The sequence below is a fragment of the Cladophialophora psammophila genome (genome assembly GCF_000585535.1).
Source record: "Cladophialophora psammophila CBS 110553 chromosome Unknown aczJe-supercont1.5, whole genome shotgun sequence".
In the NCBI taxonomy this organism is placed as follows: domain Eukaryota; kingdom Fungi; phylum Ascomycota; class Eurotiomycetes; order Chaetothyriales; family Herpotrichiellaceae; genus Cladophialophora; species Cladophialophora psammophila.
The window spans coordinates 196297-211637 of record NW_006912926.1 but is presented as its reverse complement, the minus strand read 5'-3'; the positions used below and the strand labels follow the sequence as shown (position 1 = coordinate 211637).

Genomic DNA, 15341 nt, shown 5'->3' with positions numbered 1-15341 from the left:
CAGCCACATCGTGTGATCTTGGTCCCTGATCCTGCGATGCTCAAGCAGCAGATATACCAGTGATCCTTCCATATATATATATATACTATATATCATCGCCGCCTCGGAGAAAAATCGCGCATGGAGAAATCTCGACAGCACAGAGATACCGCGGTTGTCCAATTTATGCGGCGTGAGTAGATACTATCTTCCACGCGGGGTTGACCATTCCAGCACTTCCGCAGAGACCAATTCTGGGTTCTGGTCGATCAGAGTCGGCTTACAAACCCTCTGAGCGTTTGGGACTTGAAATGGAGAGAGTGCCTCACGTTCATGCGCTACCGTCTTATTCATCAGAGGCGACCCTCAAAAATCCCCCCTGCGACCTGGGCAAAGCTTTTGATGGCGTTAAGGATAACAGATGTGAGCAGCCTCAAGATCAATCTAGTTGATTACGAGACAGTGGCGTCAAATTTGGACACCCCACTTCAATGAATCAGGTCGGTTCGCATTCATGCTTGGATTCCACTCAGTCACCATTGACGCTGGATCGAGGGAGTTTTCAGCATATGGCTCGGTAGCATCAATAACCACGGAAGAAGTCCCTGCTTTGGGCACAGTCCTGCGGTTTGAGGGGGACATCGTAACACCACGCCGACTAATAGGCAGGTGTTGCCCATTTTGGATTAATCGTGCAGGCCACGTGCTACTAGGTCAGACGAGTGGGAACGTATGCCATTCACGGACTTTTCTGGGGATTGGCAAATATCAGCAATTGCCTGACAAATGGGACATCTAGCAGTGAGTTTGATGCACTGGAAGAAGAGATGATAAAACATGAGAGAAAGGGGTTTTCCGGAGGACCATCACTACGAGAGTCACATCTTCTCAGGAACGTAGGCTACTATCACAGCTTCTTTTGTCGAGGAGCGACGAGCAGCAACCACATACATCCAAAGTGGTAGGTGGTCGCTCTCCATCCATTGCAACCTGTTCCGTCACGTCTCTCGAAATTGCTGACGATTTGGCTTGGAAATACTAGTTTGGGAAGTACACCAAGTTCGCACTTGCCACGAGCCATCAGGATGGTGACGTGAAGCTGTATAGTACTACTATGCTAACGTTGGAGGACTCACCTTTTAAACTCAAAGTCACTGAGGCAAGTATGCCAGTTCAAACCGTGACCGACACATGTCAGCTGGGATCCAGTGCGAGATAATCCCGAGTGACACGAAGTGGACCGTGAAAGCAGCACTCATCGAAAGTGACGAATGCAGCGATCCAGGAACTCAGTGAGGACGACGCCCCAGAAATTCAACAACAGGAACCGCTCAAAGTTGAGGGCGGGCAGTTAGTGAGGAATTTATTTTGAGATGAACCAAGTTGCCCTGGCGGGCCTCGAAGATCGCAGAAAGAAAGCCAAGTGCAGGAGGTTGGCCGACCTGTTAGAGCTCCGGGCGATCTTCGTCATATAGAAGCATGCTTTTTCATGCACCTCGATTCATCCGGTGTTTATTTGACGGAGGAAGAAGACATCGAGATGCCTATGGCTTGACGGCATGGGGCACTACTGCAAGGTTTCTACAGGAACTCGACTGAAGACTGCGAAATAGTACGGTACCGAGAGGGATGACGTTGAAGGTCAAAATGAAAACGCAATCCTTCTCGCTCATCGTGGAATAGTTGCCAGTCTCGATTGAGGGCAGGGCCCATGGAAGCTAGTGGAGCTTACTGGCCGAATCCAACACCCGTCTATAGCAATTTGTGAATCGGTGATGTTGCCGCGGACGACAAACCATCTCCACAACAACAGGAGGACATCTTGGAGCTGAAAAATTAGACACAAAAGGCACAGACGGACGGACGGCTATTGCGTACACCGTCCATCGGGCCTCGAAAAGAAGCTCACCCCAGATAAAGCCAATCCATCTAACTCATTAAAAACCCTGATCACAAACCGCCTCAGGTACGCAAAGCGGGTCGATCTGCCATGTTTCAAATCAATACTAGTGCTAATTACTACTACTATGGAGTGTCTCCGAGTAACAACAGGTCGCATGCACGCATCATCCCTGCAAGGATCAAGCGAAGTCGATAGTGATGTCGTCCAGAGCGATTGAGTCCGAGTTGTCATCCATAAAGACATCGATCAGGACGGGAGAAAGCCCGTCACCGCCGGTCCACGTGAACGTGTACGTGAGTTGCTGCCAGTCCGAGGGTCCCGTGTTGGAGAGGGTGAAATCCGTGCTGAAGCCAATGTTGGTGACAATCTGGACTCGCACGCTCCCAGAGCCGACGCACGAGCCCGCACCGTTGCAGTCGCCAATGGCCCAGAGCGAGATTGTGTAATCCGCTCCGTTGCAGAATTCGGGGGATTGCGCGATTCGGGCCTCTACCGGCGAAGTACCCGTGTTGGTCAATTGCCTGGAAAACAAGGGGAGAAAAAAATTGTTGTCAGCCGCATGCGTAATCAAGACGGAACGAATGGATAGCGTTGAAGCGAAAAAGGAGAAAAGGCAACGAGAGTAATTACGTACAAGTAGTTATTGCCGGAATGCGGGACAAATATACCAGTGCTTGCTGTCACAACCGTGCGGGTAATTCCGGAGTTAAAGGCAGAGTACACCCAAGGGTTTATGTCTGTAGTGCTGTCCTCGAATCCACCGTTCACTAGAGTCGGAGTTGGGCAGTTATTGGAGCTAGTAGTACTAGTGGTAGTGGTAGTGGTAGTGATTGTAGTAGTAGTTGTAGTTGTAGTTGTAGTTGTAGTTGTGGTGGTAGTGGTAGTGGTTGTCGTTGTAGTAGTAGGCGTGGTAGTCGTAGTCGTAGAAGTACTGCTAGTTGTACTAATAGTTGACAGAGTTGTTGACGTTGCAGTTGGCGTGGAGCTTGTGCTCATGGAGGTCGTGGGAGAGTTCGTGCTAGATGTCGTTGGGCTATGGATCTTAGTTAGCGGAAATGATTCAATTCCCAAGTTTTGGCGCTGAGAAGCTCGTCCCGGTCGGATCGATAAAAGACGTTTGTGACTTGCGAATCCAAGACTGCACGTATAGGGCTGAGGAGGGTAGTAGCATACTGTGACTTTGTTGTCCTGAAGGTTGCAGTCGTAGTGACTGGGATGCTGGGCCAGGTTGGAAAGCTTGGTTGAGGCCATCCTGGTGGTCCTCCACCTGGAGGGCCAGGCTGTGGAAATCCAGGAGATCCCGGCCATCCTGGAGAGTTGCCTCCAGGAGGACCTGGATCAGGAAATTCCGGACCGCCTGGCCCTCCAGGTCCGCCTTGTCCAGGGAACCCGGGAAGCCAATCAGGAATGGCAAGACCTTGGATTCCGAGAGCAAAGACTGAAAGCGAAAAAAGTTTGATGGTAACCATGGTTGTCTCTTTTCGTGGATGATTCCAACAGCAGGGGTGAGGGGTGGGGAGTTCAAAGGAGTGACACCACCACAGAAACCCAAAAACAGTTCAGAAAGGAGCGTTTGAAGGGAATAGACAGAGAAGGCAGCGAAGGGAGATGGAATGGGCTTACGTCCGTTATATTGTCTTCCCAGCCCGCAACGTGCTCAGTGTCGAAGGACGATTATCAACCATCAGTACATGCGCCGCCTAAGGGATTCGTTGCGCCTCTTTGCAGGCGGGTATAAGACTTGTCTTAGCTGTTGAGCATGACCATCAACGCCTTAAGTATGATAATTTCGGTTCGCCTGTTGTTGGCGATTGGGAGCGGGTATCACGACAGGTGAAGCCCCAAATTGGGTAACGGTCGTCATTGAGGTGGTTTGAACCAGTCTCGAACCAGTCATGAGGATGTCGTGGCGGAGGCGGCACAAGCTTTTTCGGGAAGCCAATCTCGCATCACCCCCTTTTGCCCAAGCCCTGGTCCTCGCCCTGAATATAAAGCGATAGCCAAGCTTTGCGGGGTTAACTTCCCGCATCTGGGCAACTAAACTGTTCAAACACTAGCGTCGCATGCAATTCGAGGGTCTGATGTTAGCTCCTTGTCGTACATGTGGTACCTAATATCGCGGTTTGCCGCCAAAGTCTTCTCATTTCCTCCATGGAAGATTCCCCATAGAGCCGATGCTTTGTCTAACATTCGATTGCAGCACCCAGTATCGCACTGGGCCGCCACTGCTCCCTATGTCCAGCGTTGCTTGATGGACGTGTCTCGGACAGACGTAATTTGTTCGATGTAGCGCTGTCAACCATAAATAGGTACTAGTAGTAGGTAGTAGGATTGAGGCTGTTTGCACATGGGCAGCATGTGGTTCCTTGCAATGATGAGATATCACATTCTCGAGCTCCCCGTCAACTCCAGCTTGGAGATGACTTGGCCTGCAGGAACGTCAGATGTCCCCTATCCGTTGTTGTGTGGAATCGCGATGGGCACCCGGTATTGAGGCTGACTGCATCCTGTGACCGCATGTCCAATCCGAGAGTCGAGCAGATGCTTCTTGAATAGATGATCTTAGCCACTCGCCGCCTCAATCACTTGCTTCTAGCCTTTTCTCTGAACTGTCTCGCATCCTCATCACGCCTTAATGACTTATAGCAGTGGATCAGGCACGACGTGACCAGAAGATCGTCGGAATGACTTGATCGGCCAGTGCTTTCGTGCCCGTAAAGCGCCCCATTCAGCATCTTCTCGGCTTGGTCGAACTCGTTGGCCCTGAGCAACACTAGAGACGATGTCGCCAGTTGAGTCAGAGCAGGTCGGAGGCGATGCTCGTTGAGGCCTCTTTGCATTCTTCGATGACCGCAATACAGGAGGAATTGTGGATTTGGGTGCCGATCTTGGTCAATAAACCGTGTATGAGAACTGGCATGGTTTTGGGTTGCTCAGCCCAGTCCTGGGGTAAACCTTTAGTTCTCCGCAGCTTCTCTTTTCCCTGCGTCCTCCCGTCGTGGTCTCGCTCCCGCCTGGCATTGGCTGCATCTTTGAAAATCATTGTCTCGGAGACGCCGTCACGATAGAGAACGGCAAAAATCTTGAGCAAGTCCATGGCATCACGCGACTGCGTGGTTACCTTCGTCTCGAGGCCTGCATACATGATTTTGTGTGAGGTTCTAGTAGTATTATATGGTTTGAGATGTTCGTTCTTGTCCATCGCGATGGATTTCCGCGATTTGCGTACCCGTTGCCAGTTGTCCTCGTAATAGGCCAGATATTTGTTAAGCGTAGTGAGAGCTATTTCAAAATTTCATAGCCAGCATACCGTTAGTGGAAGTGGCAGAAAGCCTGTGATGACAGAGGCAGTCTTCTGAGTTATTACTACCCGTGGTCTTGGTTCAGCGCAGATGATTGCGGGTTGTCATAAGAATCAGCCAGAAGCTCCTCGAGCCATGTAACATTCAAGCTGTTCTAGGTCCGCGTCATGGTCGCAGGCTGATGGCGTTGAACGTCAGGCCCACAGACTTTAATGCTTCGTCAAGTCGTGATTCGATCTTCAGAAATTCATGTCCTTTGCGCCTTTTACGGGCCCATTCTTGATGTGTGCTGTGTCAGGCTGCTAGTAGGGCCAGCGAGGTCCGTGTCCTGATCGCGGAGGGCCTGGGCATTCAGAATTCTGAGAGATACATACCCTCTCGCAGAATTCTCACATGTCTCGAGAATGGCTAAAGAGATGGATATTGACTTCCTATTATACTAGCACCCTGTGCTGTCTGCTTTCGAGAAACTCCCTGCGGGGGTGGAGAACTGAGTATAGCTCGATTCCAATCCGAATCCAAACCGGATCAAGTCTGGTTCGAATTGGTCTTGATTCGAATCTGATTCAGTCTGGAGTCGGGCTGGAATCGGTCTAATAGTTTAGTATCTTAGATACAAGGGAGGTATGTAAGATGGTATATGTCATTTACCACTATCACTCCTACTACCAGTAGGACTGCAATATCACACATAAATACTGACTCCAAGTTAGTAGTTGCATTAGGGTGGTTCGGTTTCTAAAAGGTACGTAAATTGTCTGCACTTTGAACGTACAGATCATCGTAGCACGTGATTTATCTAGGGGCGGTCTAAATTTGGTCGGTTAATGTACCGCTTTGGGTAAAATTCGTGATGCGTTTATCTCGAATTCGCTACGCAGTACTCCTCCTGGTAGAGGTTATCCTATTCCAACGTTGACTAGTAGGAAAGAAACCCTCAGCGCTTCGGAAACTTGATATTTACCGGGTATGTACCAAGTATTTACAATCCTTGTTCTTCCATTCCTTCTACCTTGCTATTCCTGGGGGTATCATAGAAGCAGAGCAGTCTATCAGTGGTCCTCCTACAGTTCTCCTGAGGTCCATGGCTTCCCCTCCGTCTAACATCGGTCCTTATACCACAGTATCCGTACTTCTCAGTACTTAATTTATGCTTTCTACATCGCGCAGTTCGTCCCAGGGCCACGCTCTAAATCCTCACTAGTGAGACACGTCTATTTTTGAAGACCAGCTTCGGCATATCTGGTCGCTTAGGTTCGCTCAATCGGCACCGAGATGTTGATGTTCTTTCTGATTGTTGTCGAAAACCTCAAAGTGTTGGCGGTAGAGCTTTTGAGGTAGCCACACGAGGAGATCGTAGACCTTGGTGCCAACCACACAGAACAACGTTGCGCAGAATTGCCAGGTGATCAATAGGACGACGCCGACTCCCCAGGGAATAACGAATTTGATGAACTCGGTGGTCTGATATAGATCGTTCTGCGATTGGATGTAGTACTTAACCCTGTCGATATCACCGTCATCAGCCTCTTTGCGAGGTGTGCCAGCGGACTCGGCTTCATCTCTCTGCTTGGGATTACCATGAGAGGAATCGGGTTTTTCATGGTCATTTCCATTTTTAAGTTCGGTGGCAGTCACGTTCTCCTGAGGAGCTGGAGGCATTAGGGCCGGGTCAGTGGTCAACTGGAGGACAGTGACGAGTTTGACCGGAGCGTTGTAGAAGGGAACCACCCAGAGCTTGAAGTTCTGGCGAAGGGAAACGTAGAGGCGCAGGTGCTGTTCGTCAAATGCTGCTCCTTGTCAGTAGTAGTACCAGTACTATGTACTAAGAGCCTCATTCACTTACCAACGCTGTCAACTGCAACATCAATATGAGGGCTCAGGATTTTGTACCAGCGGTAAATCATGATAATCAGCCATATCGAGCCAGGAAAGCTGCCCGTTCTGCAAAACGGATGTGTGAAGGATGCGCTGGGTGTGAAATAAGTCTCAATCGCTGTCCTTTGAACAGCTGGCGGAGATGTGCAAAGAGTCTCAATGATCTGAGGGATATCAGCCACTGCAGTCATGAGCATTTTGTCAGAGCTTGGCATCTCGATTGGAATTGGTCGTGAGCAAACCTGGATCGTCCATAATACTATGTATGCTGCTGGCTCAATGTGTGAAAGACAAGAAAGGTTCTGCAATCCTGGTACCAACTCTGATGAAGCGGGAAAAAGTCAAGTTGGCTGAAGCACAAACGGGTTGTTAGCTCGAGCTCGAAAATGCACGAAAGGACCGCTTGTGGTGGACGGACAACTTGAACCCAAACTTCTCTTTCCAGTTCCTGCTGCATCATGAGTACATAGCAGTAGTATCCGTAGTGATTGAAGCAGGAAGGGACTTGCAAAGTTGGATTCAGATTCGAGCATTATCTGACGTCATTCTTACATACTAGTGCTGCTCAGGTGTTTCCGACGAAGGACTCAGGAATCTCTTGAATTTGGATCAACTACATACCCGGTACTTGGTAAAAGTACCTCCGTCGCTGATCTAGTAGTCACTGATGACAACCTCAATGAATTGATGAGTCGCAGCACGAAGTACTGCCTGCCTATTTTAACAGATATCTGAAAAGGTTGAGATTTTATGGGCGGTCGATAGTACTATTCAATGTGTGGCCATATGACAACCAATGCCAAGGGGCAGGTCTGTGATAAGTATAGTAGTACTATGTATGTAGTAGTAGCAATGGCAGGAAGTGAAGACTCCAAAGATCTTCCATACCAGAGCAGCACTGGTTCAACTATTTGATTGTACCCCGTACCGTGGCACATACTACCATGTAGTCTAAGCTCCACCGGCCAATCTCTAATCATGATGATTGTCTTTGCTGAACCCCAATCCGTTCCGCAGCTTGTCCTCTTGCTGCACAATGCTGGCCGGCAAATTTTTCCCAATCCCGAAGAATACGAAAAGCGCCCACTTCCATCTAAACGGGTTGATGAGTGTAATGAAGCAGAACCAGTAGAGCAGCTCCGAGTATGTAAAAAAGTCGAAGGCTTTTGTTGGAGCCAACGATTTTATCGCACCGGTAAAGTCCACCCATCGCTTCATCCACCAAGTTCGAGGAGTCGTCAGAGGGTCGACCAGGAACATCAAGAGTATCCGCGTGTAGATTCCAATATGGTAATTGCCAACAGTTCTGGAACAACGAGTCAGTCGTCATCGCCATTGCGGAAAGCCATGCCAAACTCACCCGATGGCCGATACGTAGGTCGAATTAATTGCGCAAATTGAAGGCGCCGCCGGAGGAAAGCACTGTAGAAACCACCGCGGGGGTTGATAACCATCGGCAAAAACATCGTCTGGCAAAAAGTCAAGGCTTGGACGTTTGTAACCGGTCGCCATGATGATCATATCCCCCTCGACCAGCTTGTGCCGCCCGGGGCCTCCCTTGGGCACGCCCTTAGCGCGCTGGTTGAAGAAGATGCCGTTTGCGCGCACCTCCTCGATATCTCCCCGGAACCAAGCTGCTTTTCCGGCACGTATTTGCTTGAAGATCTCCGAGTTGACCATGGGAGTCTCTGTGAATAGGCCCTGGTCTGCCGGCGCTATATCTCTCAGGTCACGGTAGAAAAATATGCGTAGGAGATTCTCAGGAATCCATGACAGTAGTGTCTCTTGACCGAATATGTTGAAGGCAAGAAGTGCATCCACAAGAGCGTTTCTGGGGATAATCCACTTGTCGGATCTTGCCAGCACATTAATTTCTGCAGCTCCCGTGTTAACAGCCCACTCTAATGCCTCAACAGCACTTGCGCCACCTCCAACGATGAGGATCCTCTTGCCCTTTGCATCTTTACCGTCCAAGGCTGAAGAATGGAAAATGTCTCCCTTGAAGGTCTCTTGGCCTGGCAAGTGAGCCATTTTTGGAGCCCCACAAGTCCCAATTGCCGGTATGATACCATCAAACCGGCCATTCGAAGGGTTGTTGATGATCCACCGGCCTTGCTTATCGTTGTAGACCTTCTCGACTTTCGTATTGAACACCGTTCTCTGATCGAGTTCGTATCTGTGCCACAACTGCTGGACTTGATCGACAATCTGGTGTTGCTCTGGGTAACCTCTGGTCCATTGAACAGAGGGATGGAATCGGTACATGACACTGTGGATTTGGAGGCCAGAAGTTGTGTTTACATGTGTCCAGATTCCGCCGACGTGCATTTGATCTTCGGCCTCAAATATGGTCACCTCAAAACCGTGGCCAACACAGTGTGCTGCTGCAGAGACACCAGTGAGACCGGCACCGATCACTGCAATTTTAGGACGACGGAGGTGCACATCAGGAGGTGGTGGGTTGGGCGAAAATATCTTGTCAAGGACCCATTGCAGAATGGCATAGAGCCAGAAGAAAGGACCGAAGGTCATGGCTCGTGAAAAGCCGCCCACGGAATAATGTTTTGGTGTAGATTTGGCATCAGGACGGCAATGACAATGGGAGACGGGGTTCTCGAGATAATAATGAAATGTCAATTCTGTGGAAGAGAGAACATATTACAACTGCGGACGTCATTATGCAGGTACCACCGTTGGTGCCGTCTTGGTGCCGTTCATGCCATTTCTTTCTCATTGCCGGGGTCAGCCCCACTGCAATATGTCATTGGTGGCCACTGCCAATGGCCGAAGCATGTGAAAATCGGTGGGCAGCGAGCAAGGCTGAGCTGGAATCGGCTGCTGATGATGTTTGCTGATTGTCGAGTGCGAGAAATGGTTTTAGTGTGCAGGATTCCACGGGTGAAAGGCATTTACGATCAAGAATAAATGGCTCAGCCACTGCGGCTGTATGGTGTTGTGTATTAATCAGGACATACTGTGAGATGTCCGCCTGGGCAGTAGGATAACACCGCAGTTCCCAGCTCGAGCATCCGTTCGTAATTCGACCTGGCCTCCTGCCCAGCTTGTGCTGTCCCTGTAGGCCTGCCAAAGTCCTTCAAATCGTCACGGGAGAGCTCCTTGAAAAGGGGAGAAATGAGAGGATGTGCGCCGAGTGACATGTGCACGTGTGACCGCTCGTGGTGAAGCTCATTCCTTCCCTCTTCAGAGCACCGCCTGCAGTCCGTTGCCATCAAATAGTGGAGGAGGTAATGGGCGGTCGAACAATCCATAATTGCGGTTGGATGGCATTAGAGGGCCCTTGAAAGTAGTTGGTGCTGGAGAAGCAGCTGTAATAGTGGTCTGTTTAGGTATTGTGATTCCCGGGGTGGAAAAGCATGTTGTGATATAAAAGAAATGGGCAGCAAGTAAGGCCAGGCGCAGTAAGAGGTGCATTATCGGCATGGTATTGGGATGTAGTCTCTGTTGTCAGATGAGTTGATGAATTCGCTCCAGTGCATAATGCTGCTCATTGACCAAAGTCATGCGGGAACCCTCTTGCATAAGTAGCCCAACCAATTGTATGATGCCCGGGCTAGAGCCCACCAGCCTTCGGTTGGGAGGGAAACGCTGCTCTGTGCAGTTGGTTCCCTGTTGCTTTCACAGGCCAGAACCTCGAGCCAGAAAAATTTGCTTTCCAAACCATGGTTCGGTCCCAGAGGACGAGCAATGGCAAGGGCCGCTTGAACGCGAGGTTTAACCGAGTCCACCATTCTTCAGGTGAGCCTCCCCAACCTACTGGGTACTCAGTAGTGGCCCCCCTAGCCTAGTGCCCTCACTGAGCACCCCGGGAGTGACCCTTGAGCAGCATTAAACCACTCCAGGCACAGGAATCCACTCCAGTAGCTCGTTGATTATCCCATCTCACGAGCGCAACGACACCTTGCTATGTACATACATAGGAAACCACTAGATGAGTGCTAGTGTGCCCTCGTTCTCGCATCCCTCCCGCATACATACATAGCATTGCCCAAGCATTGTTCTTGCAGCGAGTCTTTTCCTCGCGCTTGCCAGCCTAGTCTTCTCGTATTGTGCAATTCACATAGCTTTGAAGCCTTCTCCGTATTGCCTTTATTCGCTGTTGTCACAAGAGTATTATAGCTTCGGCGAATAAGGAAGGTCGCTGAGCAGACCCAAGTTCCTCTAAATCATCCTCATCCCTTTCCATCGTAAATCCATAGGATCTATGGGGCCTTGGAAGGATTCCAAGCATGTTCAACGTTTTTCAGGCGATCCAGACTTCCCATGAAGTCCTCAGAAGCGCAATGTTTGGAGAATTGAACATGCTAACGAAGATGTTTTATCGCAGTCTTCGAGGTGCATCTTTGCGAAGAAAGGCCCCGTCCCTGTTCGGTCCGTTAGTTTGGGTAACTGGTGTTTGACCATAACCTCACTGTGCATCAATTTGCAACCACTAAACGTCGACTTCAACGCTTGAACCGCTGTATCGTTATTTGCGACATTCACATGGTCGTAGTAGATACTCCTCATTGCGGACATTGTTCGCTGCTTGGATTTGTGCATGAGATTGATGTAACTCGGCTCTTCGTCGCCCGAGTCATCGTCGTCACTTGGAGGATCAATCAATCAAGAACCAATCCAATAAGGAAACATGTTGCTTATTGCGGATGCGCTGAAGACCGCATCGACTAGGTTTTCCGCAAACGAGGAATAGTCGTAGAGGTAACCTGTTTCTGTTTGACCAACACAATGTAACTCAGCAGGAGCTTCGCTACCAAATGCGACAGGGATGCATCCATGGGAGTCCAAGGTACTAGTATCGAGGAAGAAGTCCTTTGGCAAGTAGTCATCTTTTGAGCGTCGGACCCAACGGCATCCTCGCCCTCCTCTCCGAGCTCCCGAGCCCAGTCTTGGAACACCGAATTGCAATCAATATCTTTGAGATTGTCATCATGTGAATTTGTGATCTCAGATTTCAGTTCTCTTGAAAACCGATGCAGGCGGCTACGCTGCGTTGATGTTGCTGGCAAAAAGTCGATGGATACTGACAATCTAATTCTTGCGCATCAAACAGCAACGGAAAGACAGCCTCCGCGGCTAGCACTTGACAAACGTCAAGCATCCTAGGACTTTCAGTGAGCGTCTCTGAAGGTTCTCGGAAAAAAGGTTCGAACTGCGATGTTGCGAACCCCCTGCCATTCACCTGATAATACGTGCCGAAGCCCAAAAGCCACATCTTCGAGCCAGGTAAGGTTCTTTAAGAACCTTATCATGGTTCGTAACACGAAGCCATCTTCTGACCAGGGAGTGCATCTCGATGAGAGGAATGTCATTAGACCCCACCTTCCATCCGGTTCACTATGACTATGTTCATTGCAGCCAGGTTTTTGATTGCGAGCTGAAAACCCCAATCTCCAGGATACGAAGCAGACCGATGACAGGATGGCATGGGGTTGCGGCGGATCGGGTACGCGCTGCGTCCCTAGCGCTGAATTTGCGTATGTAATCTGAGATATGTGAAGCTTTCTCGCCCGACACTATGAAATAAGCCAGAAACGCTGCATGTTCATCGATCACAGGGCCTTGTAGGGTACCCTGAAAGGTAAATTAGAATGATTCCCAAGACGGTGAGTAAGCGGAAAATATCGGATCTTGCCCAAGGTAAAAGGTCATGAATCTCATCAGTCCATGCAAGGGAGGCTTGGCTGTTATTGCTGGGGATGCCACTCTCTTTCCGTAAAGCAGCACCTACGTTGGCGATCGCCAACGGAAGGCCCCCAAGCTCCTTCACGATGCGTCTTCTTGCTTCCGTCCCCCTGGGAGCCTGTTCCTCTTGGACGGCTTAACCAGCAGTAAGCGAAGCTGGGTCTGTGTACATGTACATATTCAGGAGGTCATAACCAAGTTGTTCATTCAGCGGATTCATCGGAAAATCATGTGCCTTGATATGGAAGGCTGAATCCTTGTTCCTCATTGTAATAAGGGTCTTGCTCTCCGGTAGGTCGGCAAAGAGGTATTGCTGAATGTTGATAAGAGGATCGTCTAGGCCATCAGATACAACCAACCATTGGCTAGAAAGACTTTTGGATAGCTGACGAGCAATGAGAGATCTGGGCTCCAAAATCCGCTGGTCGTTCCCGCACATCTGCATCGCATACTGTTCGAATGCTTGTTCTATAGCTGCCTCGGAATTACCGGGTATCCAAAGAATGGCCATAGTTCTCTGGACACCGAATGCAAAATGATCTTGCCATAGTCGACATCCTGTCCTATGAATTAGCTTCTTGAGAGACATCTCAATATAAAAGCTTCGCCTGCATGCCTAGGAGGCCGTGCAAGACGACACACACGTGCTCATTGCAGCTGAACGCCTCGTTAAGGAAAGACTGTACATCAGCACGGACCAAAAGTCGTTCTTGTAGGAAGACTAAGTCGTTTCGAAGAATTGGAAGCCCTTCAAAGGGATTGCGATCTGCTGATGCCTTCACACGATCCTTGATTTCTCTACCAAGTTGAAAAGATGCGTTCTCCTTGTGTTCGCCATATAATGCAGGCATGGAGACGTTAAAGATGCCGGAGAAGACAGTACGCCCAATCTTCTTCGCGTGACCTTACGGTTCTTTGCCCAAGCAAATTTCTGTTCAGCGTTGAACTGAGATAAGGGAGTCCCCCGAGTAGACTTCCCTCTTAGGAGAAGATTTGCACTGATGCCAGCGCAAGGAGCTCCTGAAGCGTCCAACCCCGAGTGAACCACCTACTGTTTCGAAAGGCATCTTCCCACGTTTCCCCCGAAGGTCTCAACCCGTCGTTGCATCTTGCTTATCGAGACATCAGACAGGTACACGTAGCACACCTTGGCGCGTTGGTACCAATGAAACATGGGGTTGAGTGACTCGGAAACTCAGCATCGCTAGACTTTTTAATACAACAGCTGTCCATCCAGAAGTACTGTAAGCCATCTCTAGTAGCTTGTTTGCCGCACAACTCGATCTTCTTGTATCCAGCTTTGTCGCGAGGTGAACCGCCTTCTCTCCCGCTGGAAATCCATTTAGGCTCATTTGAGCGGACGAGGCTGAAAGCGTGTCGCTGAGGCCGAACGGACGTGACTGAGGCGAAGACCGTCACTCTGCGGTGAAGATTGCAGAAACTTGCGGCTGGACAAAACTGTGATAGATCAATGGGGAGAAAACCTTTTCTCCTACAGAGTACAGGAATCTCCCAAGCTACTTTCATTCTGGCCAGTTGAAGCTCCAGAGTCGAAAGGGGCTGGTCATGGCATTTCTCTTCCCGCCACAATTGGTCAGAGACCTGTGGGCGTATCATACGAGGTACTGGGTACTGGGTGCTGCAAGGACGACGAGCATGGCTACTAGGCTGAGCAACCCTACCTGGCGAGCGGCGACTGGGTCCTTAAGCTTCCCTGAGCCCAGAGTAGGGAGCCCACCAGCCCACTGGCCTCCCAGCCTAGTTAAGCCTAGTCTAGCTCCTTTCGCGTGCCTGACGTGCTGGCAAAGCTCACTGAGCCCAGTTTGCGTGTTTCGGGGCTTAGGGTGCCGGCAAGTAAAACGCAACTGTTCAGTGGGGGAGCCCTCGCTGTCGCTGCCCAGGAGTGACACGTTAATAACGTCAGGGCACGCCCATGAGAACAAAGCACTGAAGACAGCACTTCACTGATTTTCGCGAATCGACGACCTGGTTCAACCTGTTCAACACACCCCATTTTCACAATCCCCCGTCGGGTGCCGCAATAGTAGAGCGCTGAAGACGGCAACTCGCTTCCTATCGAGATCCGACAACCTACGGTTCAACTCACCTCATTTTCACAACCACCACGAACTTGAATCTATTTACTTCCCTTGCAGACCCGTCAGATCCGTCACAAGGTACGTATATACCTAACTCATCTCGGTTTAACTCCCAAGTTGACTTTTACCCAGGTGAAGCCTTTCCCATCCCGCCATAATGCCTCCATCTACGTCCTCAACCTCGAGCATCAAGAAAGGCGTCCAAGGACCCACGAAACCATGCATTCCCTGCGACTGTGGTAACTACGAATGCGACTGCTGTATTATCCCGTGCTCAGTCATGTGACCATGGTCGTCAAGAGCACCTGCGGGCGGTGGAGAGCCTGTGGACTTTGGGCAGGAGGCATTGGAAAGTTGGGAGCAAGACACACGATAAGGGAGACGGCACTGCTCGATGACCAACTTGAAGGCGCAGGCACAGTGGCTCTGGCAATCAACTACCTAACGCATTAATCGAGCTATATTAGCCTTGGCAAC

At 50.0% G+C, this 15341-nt stretch overlaps 4 protein-coding genes across 4 annotated transcripts; all 4 read right to left on the bottom strand.

Annotated features, from left to right (window-relative positions):
- Positions 1-2060: 2060 nt before the first annotated feature.
- On the bottom strand, positions 2061-3133 carry A1O5_03731 (uncharacterized protein; the record flags this gene model as incomplete). The annotated part of the gene is made up of 2 exons (XM_007744342.1): positions 2061-2403; positions 2517-3133. 2 exons carry the CDS (start codon positions 3131-3133, stop codon positions 2061-2063), a joined length of 960 nt encoding a protein of 319 aa, XP_007742532.1.
- Positions 3134-6444: 3311 nt separating this feature from the next.
- Positions 6445-7259, bottom strand: A1O5_03730 (uncharacterized protein; the record flags this gene model as incomplete). Its single annotated transcript, XM_007744341.1, has 2 exons — positions 6445-6974; positions 7031-7259. 2 exons carry the CDS (start codon positions 7257-7259, stop codon positions 6445-6447), a joined length of 759 nt encoding a protein of 252 aa, XP_007742531.1.
- Positions 7260-8034: 775 nt separating this feature from the next.
- On the bottom strand, positions 8035-9594 carry A1O5_03729 (uncharacterized protein; the record flags this gene model as incomplete). Its single annotated transcript, XM_007744340.1, has 2 exons — positions 8035-8368; positions 8423-9594. 2 exons carry the CDS (start codon positions 9592-9594, stop codon positions 8035-8037), a joined length of 1506 nt encoding a protein of 501 aa, XP_007742530.1.
- A 4152-nt stretch (positions 9595-13746) lies between these two features.
- Positions 13747-14091, bottom strand: A1O5_03728 (uncharacterized protein). The gene is made up of 2 exons (XM_007744339.1): positions 13896-14091; positions 13747-13873 (listed from the first exon to the last, which is right to left on the bottom strand). The coding sequence occupies exons 1-2, from the start codon at positions 14016-14018 to the stop codon at positions 13814-13816; spliced, it is 183 nt and encodes a 60-aa protein (XP_007742529.1). The 5' UTR covers positions 14019-14091; the 3' UTR covers positions 13747-13813.
- Positions 14092-15341: the final 1250 nt, after the last annotated feature.